Here is a 14,570-nt window from a genome sequence, read left to right as displayed (position 1 = left end):
TTATCATGATGAGGAGTCTTGAAATGATAATAATTAACCTGGAACATTGCAAGTTTCCCAAGGGTAACATTAAGGAAAGGTTTTTTTCTTTCTCGAATAAGAATGTTCAAATTCTTACTGTTTAAAGCCAGAAGGATGAAAATACAGATTTGGAGTGCTACTGCTTGGTTACATAGCTTAAAGATTTTATATTTGGGTTAATGTGGATCTCTAAGGTAATGCAAGAGAGGCAAATCTGGGGCAAGTCTGAGGGTGGCAGCATGGGGGAGGGGAAAAGAAATAGATGCTTTAAGTGATTGTTGCCTGTACCAGGGTCCTTCCAAGATGTAGCATCTGCTGCTGCCTTCTTTGTCACCTCTTGCATAGCTTGCCTGTAAACAAAACCTGTGGGTATTTGGGTATTTCTTAAATGTTCTCATGTTCTCTCTGTGTCAGCTGTCTCATTGCAAATGCTGATCTAGGTGTATTTTTGCATGTTTACACTGAACACTTCTTATGGAAGTCAAAGAAATACTGGGACAACTCTTATCAAAATATGACAAAAGGCCAGAAAGAAAGGATTTGGCATAACGTAGAAGAATAGGATAATTAGTTTGTGTTGATTTGATTAAAAAAAAAAAAAAAGAGTGGGGAGGGGAGACTCGAACTGGTTAATGTCTGCAAACACAGTAACAGAAAATATTTGGGGAATGATGCATAATTCTTCAGTGTGGTTCTTTCTAGTGCAAATTTTACAGCCCTTAATGTGATTCATTTAAAGGAAGCATTAATCACTTTTTCCTCCATTAAGCAATAAATTCACAAATCATTGTACATCTCTGTACAAGCTGTTTAGTGTATGAAGTCAGAAATTGATGAAGTGGTGTTAAATGGCACTAGCAGGTATGTGGGATAATCTTTTACAAGAGGTGAAGTGTGCCTTATTATGAACTCACTGCTGTTCTTCCTGTGCATAGGCTGAGAGCGAAGTAGCTTCTCTGAACAGACGCATCCAGCTGGTTGAGGAAGAGTTGGATCGGGCTCAGGAGCGCTTGGCTACTGCCCTGCAGAAGCTGGAGGAGGCTGAGAAGGCTGCAGATGAGAGTGAAAGGTGGGTGGGGTTACTCTTGAATGGATCCTTACCCTTATGACAAAGATGATAATTGCCAGGGCGTGGGCTGGGGAAATAAATTAAACCACTTCTGCGTCTCTGAGCGTGTGTAATCCACTTTTTGTTTGCCTGTATGGACTTCAGTTACAGCTTCTCTGTAGCGATGTCCAAAATGCGTAGACTTCAATTCTTTTTCTTGTCTGTTATAAAGATAAGATTTAAGTGAGGTAGGGCTTTTGATGTATCATGCTGCATCCTGGGAAAGCTGCTTGGCCCAGCCCAGGCTTCTCTGTTTGGATGACAACTTTATGAGGGTGATGTGTACTGTTGTGCTCCGAGGTGGATTCTTGATTTCTTTGTGGGTAGAAAATTTCACCAGGAGAATAGCAAAGTGCTGGAAGCTGCTTTGATTCTCCTGTTGGTGAGATTGGTACATGAAGGTGAGAAAAGAAGAGAGAGCATAATAATTGCTTCATATGTAGGCTGGGATTTCTAGAACTACTTAATGTAAGTTAGGAACTCAAGATTTTTGGCCTTGGAAGATCTTCTTTTTTATTTTTACAGATTTTGTTTTATATCTGTGATAGTACCTTTTATCAGAAAAGGATCCTACATATTCTGCAAATGGATTTCTACCTCACTAACAGTGCAGCCTATTGAAAAGCACCGGAGACTCTCAGTGCATTGTGAAATAGTTAAGAGAATTTGGGTCAAACGTGCATGGAAAGGGCAATACTCAATGTTTCCTGTTTATGAAGGAGTTAAATTTTGCTTATGCAGAGCACAGAGAGCTTCAGTGCTCTAGGGCTGTGACATGGCAAAACTCATGGCAATCTGTTTGGCCCATAAATACAACTGTCAGTCTTGCAGGGGTTGTAGCATGCACTTTCACAATGAGTATAAAAGCATAGATGTCTAGTCATATTATTAGGTCTTTGGAAGCAAGACCTTTTGTTTAGCTTTCTGTAAGATCTTTCCTTCATAACTGTGGTATGAGCTAAACAAATTGTATTTCTTCCCAAGACACTCTTCTTTCCTTTGAACTTCTGAAATATGAATGCACAGGACTAGATCTGTGGTGTGAAGAATCAAGTATCTGATGTACTTCATTCACCTTAATACATCTGTCTGAAAGCTGCACTCCAGCAGTAGTAGTAATGCTGGAGATAAACTGGCAAGCCCTTAATTTTGCATTTCCTGTTTTTCACATCTTTCAGAGGAATGAAGGTCATTGAGAATAGAGCCCAGAAAGATGAAGAGAAGATGGAAATCCAAGAGATCCAGCTTAAAGAAGCTAAGCACATTGCTGAAGAGGCTGACCGCAAGTATGAAGAGGTCAGTTCTTGAGTGCAGGTCATCTCTTTCTAAAGCCTTTTAGGCTGTGCCTGTAATTCTTCCCCTCCCCACCCCTCTTTGCCTTTTAAGTTTGAAAGATCACAAACACCACTCTTCGCAGCAGTGGAAACTAAAACGAGTACCTGGATACCTCAGGGGACAAGAGGCCAGGAGATCTGTGCTCAGATCTTTGTACTAAAATGGTTGAGAGCTGTCGTGGTTTAACCTGACAAGCAGCTAAACAACGCTCAGCTCTTGGTAGTTTCCCTTCAGCCCCACCATGGGATAGGGAAGAGAATTCGGAGAGTAGAAGTGGAAGAACTTGTCTGGTTGAGATAAAAACTATTTAATAATAGAAATAAACCAAACTGAAATAATACTAATGAATTGTCACAAGAATAGGAACAATGATAATAAAGCAATCAAAGTTATACTCAGCTCACAAACAGCAGTCGCTGGCTGTACGCCAATGAAAATGCAACAAGGGAGGGGTGAGCCTCAGGAACCGAGATGGGCCACCACTGCAGAGTAGAAGGGAAGAGAAGGAAAAACAGAGGAAAAGGAAGAAGGGGTCATTCCCTGCAAAACTCCCCAGTTTATAGTGAGTGTGACATTGATGGGATAGAATCCTTTTTTATTGGTCCACTTGGATCACACCCAGATCATCCGTCTGGAGTCACCTGTCGCAGAAAATCCCAGGCTTTCACTTTTTCCCCATCCTCCTATGCAGACAAGGGAGAAAAAAAAAAAACGAAAGAAACAATAACCACAGTGCAGGTGAAAGACTGTAAAACACTCATTGAGAGTGTAAATACTGGCAGCTTATCAATATTATTCCAAGCACAAATCCAAACCAAAATTCTCACTAGCTATTATGAGAAAAATAACTCTATCCCAGGAAAACCAGGACAAGAGCATTCCCTGGTCTCAAGAGAAACATTTTTAGGTTGCCTTTTGGTGAATGAAAGGTCTTGCAGAATGAGAGAACAAAGACTCAAATGAACGATGAAGATGTTACATAATCAAAACCCACAAGTTGACCAAATAGTGGAATTAGACCTAACTCCCTCCTTTGTAGGTTCTAGACCAAGGTGATGTGAGCTGCAACAGCACAATATCCCTGATTGCATTTGCCTTTTCTGGTAGGTGGCTCGTAAGCTTGTGATCATTGAGAGTGACCTGGAGCGGGCCGAGGAACGTGCAGAACTATCAGAAAGGTAAGTGCTGAACTGCTCCGAGATAACGTGAGGTGCTACAGGACAACTGTAACAGCATGAAACATTGGCAGTACACTGTGTGTTCAGCTCAAAGCTATGTTTTGCTCATTTACTCTCATGGTTGAAATAAGCAGTCAACGCCAAAGTAAATGTGTTCATTTGTGTGTGAGCGTGTGTTTTGTCACTGCATGCTGTACCTGCACACTGATTTTGTGAATGGCTTTTGTGCATTTCATGTGTTCACTAACAGCCAAGTCCGACAGCTGGAAGAACAGTTAAGAATAATGGATCAAACCTTGAAAGCATTAATGGCTGCAGAGGATAAGGTACTGATACTAATAAACAGTTTTTAGGTTTAACTGCAACCCAAGACTTTCAGCTTCCATAGTCAGTTAGCTTACTCAGTAGTAACAAGTCCTTGCTATGCTCTTTACTCTCTTTGCATCTTTGCTTTGGTGGTTTTCTTTGATCTCTTTTGTTTATTTATTCATTTTTACCTTTAAAACTTATCTCTTATGCAGCCAAAAAGAAGCTGAACTGTCTCACATGTAAAGTGTAAATATGTAAAAGTGTATGTAAATATTTCTGTGTAAGCCAAGGGCTGTAGATAATTTATTTCTGTATGGTCATCGTCTTAATGTACACTTGAAATAGAATTTGGCATCATAAAGAACTGCTTTCAGTCTGTGATGGATTCAGCTGCTTTTGAGGCCGTTCTTTTGCTCTGTAATTGTTTTCATTTTTCTCTATCTTTTCCCCCTATTTTCTCCTGTCTCTTTTGCTTGACTGAATCTTCCATCCACCCCTTTCCTGCCTTCCTTCCGGAATAACAGCAAATGTGCTGAGCTTGAAGAGGAGTTGAAAACTGTGACCAACAACCTGAAGTCGCTGGAGGCTCAGGCTGAGAAGGTAGGCTAGAGACTTATCTGAGAATGTGTCCCTTGCGTTGTCATCTGGATTGGCCTTTCGGGTTTTCGTTATATGCTGATCACTGATTTCAGTGAGGCCCTTGTCAGTAGAAACATTTGGACTTACTACTCAATTTGTATTTGGTTCTTATCAGAACCTAGCATTCCTTCTAGTTCTAAATAGGTCAGTATTATTTGACCACACCTTCTGTTAAGTAGTTTCACAGGATTAAATATTATTTATAGAATGTCCCTCAGAATGGCACTTGTGTGCTGACATAAAATTTCTTCAAATGCCGCTCCTCTCTGTAAAACTGTAGTACTAATTTCTACTCAAAGTTCCCACTATATGGCATTGGAATATAACTCGAGGGAAGTTTGGCTCTTGTCATAAACTGTGTATTACCACAGTCTGTTAAGTGGAATTAATTTAGTTATATTAATTAATGCCTTGTATACACTTGATCTATCAGAATAGAGTCTTAAATGTGGTATTTTTTGGTTTATTTACGTTTGCTGGTCTAATATCAGCAATCCTCTTTATAATTACAGTACTCGCAGAAAGAAGACAAATATGAAGAGGAGATTAAAGTCCTGACTGACAAACTGAAGGAGGTAAAATCAGAGCTGTTTTTTACAACAGATCTTCCAATGCAACTTTTATTCTTTTAGTGTAAACACCACTTTGATGCTCCAAGGATGAACACATTGTGTGGAGACAACATAGTGTTAAATGTCTCTTCTAAAAATTAGTATTGCCTTATTATTTGCCTCTTCTTATTGTACTTTTTCCTCATTTGAATTGTTTCTCCTCTATTCGTAAGGACCTACGTGTGCATGTTTCCTAATGTAGTCTGTATCTGTCTCAACTTCAGGCTGAGACCCGTGCTGAGTTTGCTGAGAGGTCAGTAACCAAGCTGGAGAAGAGCATTGATGACCTAGAAGGTATGAGGTTTTGTTTTTCTCACTTGTAGAAATACAGATCTTTTATTCTCCTGTTGTTTGGTTTTTTTTTTCCAGTACCCAGTTCTACTCACCTAACTTGTCCTGCTCGTATAAATGGGTCTGCCTAAAGAGTCAAATAGGCAAAATGTTTTCCAATTGAAATTTATTGATAACTTAAATGCTTCAGTTGAACAGTGTTTTGCTCTTGCCTGTTCCTTTTTCTCTTCTGTTCTCAAGACTCATTTCATTTTTTGCTTTTTGTACTCTTCTACTTGGAGGTGAATAAATGTATAGGGTAAATGGTTAGATAAGTACTATTATTATCTTACTAAAAAGCTGATGAAGAGCTGTGCTATGTTTGTAATAATTAGGAATGTAGCAAGCTAACAAGTTATTACTGCGATAAGTTTGGGTCACAGGCATTTAGTGATATAGACCAGTTGCTATTTTTCAGTAAAGCTGTTGGACTGTATACATAATAAGAAGGACAGCTTATTTAACTTCAGAGAGTTTGTTTTAAGGTTTTGATAAGTCTTTTGGAGCTGCTGTAGAATAGTAAAATGTGCTTTCTCCCTCTGGAGAAACCAATTCAGTAGCACTTTGTAATTAAAAGTTATATGGAGTCTACTATTTAGACACATTACACTAATTCTAGGATTTTAAGAAGCTTGATTGCTTGGCGTGGCAGTCCGACTTCTGCATAAAGAATATGAAATATCTAGGTAACTGCTGAAAATTTATGGTCACTGGCTGAGGAAGGAAGCAGAGGAGAAGAAAGATAAGTGTTTAGAAGGAATAAAAATAGCTGTAAGAAACTGGGTTTATGACATCACACAGACCAGAGTGATTAAAAAAAAAAAAAGTGGTAGAAAATAAATGGTAACATCCTCCTTGAGCCTCGTTTTTCAGCCTTTTCTCCCTAGCTCCTGTGTGCCCTCCTAATGTGTTTGTTTAAACAAAAATCTAGTGCAGCGAAACATGGATTTTACTTTCCTTGTACACTTTCTTTCCTTTATTTTCTTTATATCACAGGTTGCCACACTGGCAGTGCAGTTAATGAACTTGTTGCATAAAACTACTCACTGCTGTTTTCTTTTTAACCACCTCTAATTTTGTAATTTTTGTTTTGTTTTGTCTGTTGCAACACCTGTTTCTATGCGCTCTTCCCCTTTCCTGCGGCTTCTGGATGGTATCCCATGCCACCACCTTCACCTTCCATCCCATGATCACACTCCCATTTCCTTGCACACCTCTGCCTTCCCTTGGGGGAATGTTAGATGAGCTATATGCTCAGAAACTGAAGTACAAAGCCATCAGTGAGGAGCTGGACCACGCTCTCAACGATATGACTTCCATGTAAATGTCTTCCCAGCTTGTGCCTGCTCCTGCTTCCCTGCCCTCATTGATTGCATGGTTTCGGCCTTGTGAAATTATACTCCCTCTGTAGTGGGAGACGCATTCCTTTAGTGAGACTAGGTGTACAAAATACCATGAACAATTTATTTACCATGGCAGAGTGTGGGTGAGTGTTGTGCCTAGCCTGGTAAATACTCATGGTGATTTTGTAAGCTACCTAATAAGCTCATGTTTACTCTCTCATTCTGTATCTGCAATCCTTGTGTCTTTTGGTTGCCCTTTGTAGCTCTGCGTTCATCCTTTCAGTTCACCTCTGTTCAAACATTGTCTACCAGCCCCATCATGTTCACTTTACTGAAGAAAATTGCCTCAGTACGTGTTGCATTGAGAGCATATTCTTCTACTGCCACAGTTTTTCTCTGGCAAAGCTCCTACAAAAGTTTCCAAGAAACTGAGATTTAGCTGTATTCTCTATTAATGACAGTGGAAAGAATTTATCTAAATTTCCTTAACTGCTCTGAAGATTTCAGCTGTTACCACTAAATTAGAAGTGAGGAAACTTATTTAAAAGACTTTGTTATTTAAACTCATAAAAGTGACAATTGAATTGTAGGTTGCTTCCGCATATTTTGTGGAGGGTAGTGGTAATTTAATTTGCATGTACCAAAAATGTGGTAATGTCAACTTCAGTCATAATGAGAAAAATGAGGAGTGTATTAGGCAGCAGGAAAGCAGGAGAGTGATCAGTTGTAAGGTGTGACTGGTCTGTGCAGTGTTTGATACAAACTGACTCTTGGTCCATCAACCTAAACTCTGAACGGAGGTCAGCTGTGCTAAATCCACTTTCCCATGCTCATACTTTTCACTTGCATGAACCCTGTGCAGGTGACATGGGAAAGAGGAAGAGTTGTGGCCCTCAAGTGCTTGTGAGGTGTGATGTTTAGTCCCAACATTGGTTTTTGGAAGCTAGCATGCTTTTAGCAAGCATAAGCTTTTCTCAGAGCTTGAAACGTGTTTTGCATGCACCCATATGAAACGTTTTTTCTTTGCTTTTTTCATCCCTATATCTGTTCATTGCTTCCCTCTCTCTCTCCCAGCTTTTTAGTAGGGGTCTAATGTGGTCTGCTTTGATTTTCTTTTTTCCCTTCTTTTTAATTCTCACCAGCACCCCCCACATATGCTTTTGCTTAGTGGCTTATCAAGCAAATAGATATATTTTTTCTTCCTCTATGTACAGAGATTACAGTATTTCTTCTATTTGGGATATTTCTAAATGGAAAATGACTTTAAAATGTATTCTGGTACATGAGGATATTACTGCTCTGGTGTTTCTCTATTAGTCATCTTGGCATGCTGGGCTCTGCTGTGCTGTTGCTGCTTTTTTGGAAGTCTTTACTGCACCTTTTTATTTCCTACCTTATCTCACTTTTTCTTTTCATGCAGATAATTTTCTTTGCTTCACTTCTCCAAAGATACCTTCTTCAGGTTGGATAAAACATCTCTCCAAGCTTTGGATGTTTCGTGGGTTCATTGTCCTGTCTTCTAGCTTAGTTGACTCTATTCCTCTAGCATCTGTCTCAGAACATGCTCTGTTTGTGCTCTGCTGTACAGAAACTACATCTATCTTTCAATGTAAAATAAAACATCCCAGCTGTATCCCTTTTGCTATTCCCTTGCCTTTTATTTATTTACATAACTATTTTGGTTATTAATAAAAATGGGGGTTTTGCCATTAGGGATTTTTTTTTTTGCTGTTTCTATTTCTTTCTGCAAACACTTTTGCCTGAACGTTGACAATGCAAAGCCAGTGATCGCAGTCTATGGGATGAGAATACTACTCTTGGTATTTTGAGGTCAAATCTGACCAGTTACGATCTTAGTCTTTCTCAAAATCTGATGCAGATAAAGTGACAAACAGATGTAATGGGAATTTTTTCAGTTGTTATTGTTAGGCCAGCATTTGCAAGCACACTACTTCCTCAGGGTCACTTGGTCGTGGGAGCATGGCTGAGAGAGCACTTAAGTCCTTGACACCAAATTTTTCACTTTAAAGTCTGAAATTTTCTCCTAGCTTGATGCTGAACACTTCCTGTCTTTATATAAATGTGTTTGCCATTAACATAAAATATTTGAGATAGATTTAAAGGGACAATGTCAAGAACTTTAAATTCTTTTTTTCATACAAAAATAGTCATTTAGATATCTTGAAAAAAGTTTTTCCCTCTTTCACACCTCGGTTACTCAGCAGAGATGTTGCTTGCTAGCTTTTTATTTTTTTTTTAAATATACTTCTTTTGAGTAGCATGATAGGATTGGAAGTTCAACAGGGAGATTTCCGTAGCTTTCCACTCTCATGCCTGGCTCAGACTTGTGAGTTTGAATTGCAGACTTGTAAGAAAAGTTTCAGAACTGTAGTAGGAAAGCTCATCATTACACTAATAATGAAATGATTCTGCTGTGAAGTGGAACATAGACATTTCAAGTCTGAAAACCTAAACATTGGTTTTCAGCTGATTTGACAGCGCCAAATTAAGGACGAAGCATTAAATACTGGCACCTTGGTTTTTTGTTCTTTCCAACTAGAGAATGTGTTGCATTATTTTAACTTAATGTTCTTTGTAACAAAAGAAGTTATTTTCCAGTTCACATTAAAGTGTATCAGTTTAAACTGGATTGATTTCTGATTATGCCTGCCACTGTATATATTGCTAAAGATCCAAATTTACCTCAGCTACATAAGCTTATCATAGTGTAGCTGAGGCTTACTTTTTAGCTTGCAGAATAATGTAAATGTGGCTTTCTTGTTCAACTTCAAGATTATTCAGCACTGCAGTCTAGGCTAGATTTCTTCCCCTCCACCAAACCTGTTTTTCAAATAACACTTGCAAATGGATTCATCGTCTTTCCCCCTGCCATCATCTCAGCCCAGTTTTTTTATCTCATGACACATGTACTAATGTTACTGGCTATGGGGAGAAACCCAATTACAGGACATGTATCAGCAGTCACAGGTAGCCCAGATAATATAGTTCAATAACTTAGTACTTGACAATTGAGATTTAGTAAGTGGGTTTATGCACTGTGTCTATTGCAACTGAAAAGTGAAATGTTTAGTGTGAAGGTTAACCAAATATGGGATGAGTATTTGTGAAATGGCTGAAGCTAACGTGGTTAACTTCACAAATGCAACAGTTAAGGGGAATGTGGTTTGCTGTCACTTGTCAGCTGAGCCAGAGTAGCTTATGCTACAGCAGCTCCAGCCCCTTAAATCTATTGTGTTTTGGGTTATTGTGTCAGCAGTGGGTTTTTACCCCTCAATTCTTTACAATACTGGGTTTTGTTAAGTAAAAAAAAGTGCTAAATCCAGTGTAGGAACCTGGTAATTTTTAAGACGGTAATTCTGAACATCAGTATTTGAATCTTCCCTTTTCCTTCAAACACACATAATCAGCTCTCTGCACCATAGGATGATGAATTAGGATGATGAATTGCTGGGCAGAGCAATGGACTTAAGTGGGCAATGCGATGCAGATACCCAGGTAGCTGCATACAGAATTCCTAGCTGGCCCTCTGCACTGATCTTGACTCCACAGAACCATTGTGGTTTCTCTCTGCAGCACAGCTGGCTCCGATGTCTCATTTGCCTGGGCTTTCTGCTGGGCTGAGGCTGAGCCTCACTTGAGTCTGCACTAGAGCTTGAACTCCGTGCTTGGCCTAAGGCGGCTGGCTACAGAGCCAGCCCTTGGCTCTACCTCTGTGGTAAATTGCAGCCTAGACAGGCTGCCTGTGGATTATCAAGGACTGACTGTATACTTGGTAAATGCTTTCCATGCTTTACCCGGGTATTTTAGTCTCATTTTGAGACTAATTGAGAAATACTGTATCTCTGCCTCAATTAGAGAGGAGTTTTCCATGATGAAGGTAAGCATCAAGTTCTTAGTTCAAATTATGTTGTCATGTTTGAATAACAACTAAACACAGTTTGCTAAACAAAGTGAAATTTTAGTTACTCTGAGGTTTCCATGTTGTTTCCATGTTTTTTCCACGTATATGTGGCATTATCCTAATAAGAGAGATAAGACCCAGTTGTTGTTACTGGTCCAGGATCAGAGCTCTGAAATGTGTCCTGGTTTTACTGAGCTACCTGTTGGAGTTTGGGCTGGGGAGGAAGCTGTGAGCAGTTGCTGCTCACCGCATGGGTATGTCCTTACAGACCAGCTTATTGCCATTGCTGTGTCCAGAGCCTGAAGGGGATTTCTGTGGAAGCTGTTAGGAAGCTTGTGCAAAAAAAATCAGAAGCAGTCATTTCCTCCAGGAGAATAATCTGGGATCAAGAGGTCAGGAGTGAAGTTTGAATCTAGACTATTGAGAAGAATATGGACAATTTGAGAAAACAAGACAGTCAGAAGCCATCATGGAATGTTCTTTCACTCTGCAGAACAACTCTCACTAGATGCACTGTCACAGCATAGCTGTGGCTATTCTCTTTGACCATGAGCGTGAACCATCCTCTCCATTTGCTGTATTTGAGCAACATGGGTTTTCATGCTTCCATTTTGGTTTCACCAAATGAGTTTGTTTTCTTATGAAGTACAACTGGATAATTTAAAGGTCTTGAAGTGTGTTGATCCCAGGAACAGAAGTATGTTTCCCTATGAAAAATACCATTTCAGCTGTCACATTTCCCAGGAAAGGAGTAATGGCTGAGTCAGACTCGGTGGTAGTTGGCTGTCAGCATCTCTACTGCTGTTACTTACCCTGGTTGTGACGCAGTTGCTTTCCCTTCACTGGCAGATGAAGTTCCACCACAGCTTAAATAGTTTATAAAGAAAAATGGCACTCGTAAAACAAATCTTCCACACGCTGTATGTAAAGATTAAAGCAGGACTTGGCTCTTCCAGGAACGTAGCTGCAGTTCTTCCATTTCTGTTCCCACTTACCTGTCTCACAGCTGTTCCCCACAACAGGAGTCCTAGCCAGTTCGTCATAGGTTATAATAGCTGTTCCTTGGAGTAGCTATTTAGTTTAGAGTTAAAGAAGAGTTATAGAAACAAAGGTAAAATGTTTCTCTGTGTGTTACTGAGCTGTCTGTGGTGTGACCAGTTTCTTTATTAACTCTTACTTAACTGTTTTCTCTGTCTAATCTGTCTTCATTCTGCCTCTTTTTTTCCCTTCTAACCTGCTTGCTGCCTGTACAGACCACCTCTACCAGCAACTTGAGCAAAACAGTCGCCTAACTAATGAACTAAAGCTGGCATTGAATGAGGATTAAACTTTAGTGTGACTATATTGTTAACTCGTTTAAAAATGGCTTCTTCCAAATTTCCTTAAGAGTGAATCACTAAATGTAGAAATAAGCAAGAAACCTGGAAATTGATTTTTTTTCAGGCTGTTGTTCTCTGTTAAATTAATGGATGAGGCTTTTTATTTTCTGTATTGCACACCTAATTTGAAGGAGCAGTAAGCTCTCTGGCCTTGCAATAGCTTCTTTCCACTTCTGTAAACGGCTACAGCATTTAGCTAACGGTATCCATAAAATAACAGCCTGTCTTGTCAGGTAAATTGAGCGTCTCCCTACATCGTGAACTGACCCTGAGAGTTTTACTAGAATGGGAACAAAAGAAAAATGTTCACCAGGATTTGTATTTCTGTATTTCAAACCCAACACAAAGGATACTTAAGCTGTTTTGTTATCTAGAGGCTTTAATGCAATAATTTTGAATTACTATGAATTTGACTTGCATTGGACTTCAAAACAAAAACAAACAAAAAAACCCCCAAACTAAAACGAAAAAATCCCAAACAAACACAAAAAACCCCAAACCAAACACCTAGGAATGGGAGCTCCATCTGAAAATACCCGGTCAGTTTAAAGGCACGCTTGCATTAGTATGAAGTCACTATCACTGGATTTTGGTAGAATGCAGCTGTAGAACATTGTGCTCATTTATTGTATCAAATAAGTGTGTTAAATGACTGTCCTATGAAAGTGTGCATGCAACATAAAGCTACTAACTTAAATCTCTTATTTTCTAGAAGATATAAATTTCTTAAAGGTCACTTCACTGAAGAAGAGATTAGTTTTATTTTTTTTTCTTTTTGCAAGTTCTGAATTACGTGAAACTTTTAAGTGTGGATCTGCAAATACTTATTTTCTTTGTTGCCCTACTTAAAAAATAAGTAATAATTCGCCATCCCACATTCCTGTAAGCAAAGAGCTTCCCGAACATGCAAGAATTGCATCTCTGTTGGCAGTGCATTTTCTTAATAAATGCAGCTGTAAACAGTTGTAATCTTGCATTATTTGTCGTTTGTTTTATTAATTTGGAATCCTCTCTAGTTGTGTTGTCTGGGGACATGAGTATTTATGAGCATGCACACTTCTTAACTTTTAAACCCTCCAGTAGAAATTACGATTGCATGCCTTCGTGTTCTGAGAATCGGTGCCTCCAAAGAATTGCTATTCATGTTTTAATTTTGTAATCCCACAACAGAGAAAGTGGCGCATGCCAAAGAAGAAAACCTTAGTATGCATCAGATGCTGGATCAAACTTTACTGGAGTTAAACAACATGTGAAAACCTTCTTAGCATCAACCACATTATTTGTTTTATTATTTTTACACCTGCTTGCTGTGAAACCCCATAAACATGTCTTTATTTTAGTTTCACCACAGTCACAGGAACGTATCAGGCAGGGGTCAGGGAAACACCAAAATGGGCAAGCCATATGCGGGTTAAGCTGTATTACATTATGGTTTAAATGTGCCATTTCCCAATAAAAATGTTACCTACACTTTGTAGAGAGTTCAGCAATTCAGTATGCTTAGGCTGTTGAGGAATCCTGGCTGTGGCAGAAAGCATCCCACCTCAAGTGCCAACTACAATTTTTAAGAAGAGAAATGATTTGTGTTCAAGAGAGGTCAGGTGGAAATGGTGCTATTTTCAACAAAAGGGTCTGTTTAAGTCTTCTATTTGATGTCAGACAAGTCAGGAGTTGTCCAGCACAGTCATTTGTTTTTATCAGAATTTAATTGATCTGTGACGATTTGGACTTTCTGTGCCTTCTAATTCAATAAACAAAGGTAGGTAAGCAACAGAGAAAAGAGAAGGCTTCTGGAGGTTTTAAATTGTGTTCTTGCAACTCAATACAGAAGTGTAGGTCAGCATTTCACCTGGAGTATTCATTCAATTGTATTTTTCATGTTAAAATGAAAGATTCAATAAATTCAGGAGAAAACATAAATTCAGAAGAGATTGTTTGCAAATATATTTTATTTGTCTGGATTTTGGGGAGGGGGAGGAATTTACAAACCGATATTCGCCTCACTTTTTTCACACTTTATTTGAGCAGTTTTAAAAGTATACCTGTATGTAAACATTGTATAATGATATGGAATAAAATGCACATTTTAGGACATTTTTTAAATTTTGCTCTCCTGTGATTTGTTTTTCATCACATTAATTTTCTGTGTGTTGCCGTGTAAAATATGCACATGTGCAGTGTCTCTCATTGGGATACACTGTTAATGCTTTTGCTTCGGTGCCATTAAGCTAATGTGTAACTTTGCAGTGAAATGCAGTGACTTGGACTGATCTGGCTCTGCAGCTGCTAAGAGGGGCCCATTGAGGGCCATGTAGCAGGAACCTGTGCCCATCACTTCATTGTATTCCCAGATGGGTGCAGAATGCAGCTATTCTCCTAATGGCTGATAGCGCAT

The 14,570-nt window shown here is 39.1% G+C and overlaps 1 protein-coding gene across 1 annotated transcript; it reads left to right on the top strand.

The window, feature by feature from the left end:
• Positions 1-948: 948 nt before the first annotated feature.
• LOC104534957 (tropomyosin alpha-4 chain-like) lies at positions 949-14,265 on the top strand. The gene is made up of 7 exons (XM_010192800.1): positions 949-1,090; positions 2,308-2,425; positions 3,572-3,642; positions 4,476-4,551; positions 5,103-5,165; positions 5,426-5,495; positions 13,346-14,265. Exons 2-7 carry the CDS (start codon positions 2,312-2,314, stop codon positions 13,426-13,428), a joined length of 477 nt encoding a protein of 158 aa, XP_010191102.1. The 5' UTR covers positions 949-1,090; positions 2,308-2,311; the 3' UTR covers positions 13,429-14,265.
• The last annotated feature ends 305 nt before the right edge of the window (positions 14,266-14,570 follow it).

This window comes from Mesitornis unicolor, unplaced genomic scaffold, assembly GCF_000695765.1.
Source record: "Mesitornis unicolor isolate BGI_N332 unplaced genomic scaffold, ASM69576v1 scaffold9219, whole genome shotgun sequence".
Classification (NCBI taxonomy): domain Eukaryota; kingdom Metazoa; phylum Chordata; class Aves; order Mesitornithiformes; family Mesitornithidae; genus Mesitornis; species Mesitornis unicolor.
Note: the sequence above shows the minus strand (reverse complement) of the source record. Positions and strands in the feature narration are given on the sequence as shown.

Coding starts and splice junctions, on each gene's coding strand:
- LOC104534957 (XM_010192800.1), top strand. CDS start 2,312: ATGAAGGTCATTGAGAATAGAGCCCAGAAAGATGAAGAGAAGATGGAA. Junction 5,166..5,425: donor TGACTGACAAACTGAAGGAG/GTAAAATCAGAG, acceptor TCTCAACTTCAG/GCTGAGACCCGTGCTGAGTT. Junction 5,496..13,345: donor GAGCATTGATGACCTAGAAG/GTATGAGGTTTT, acceptor ATCCCACAACAG/AGAAAGTGGCGCATGCCAAA.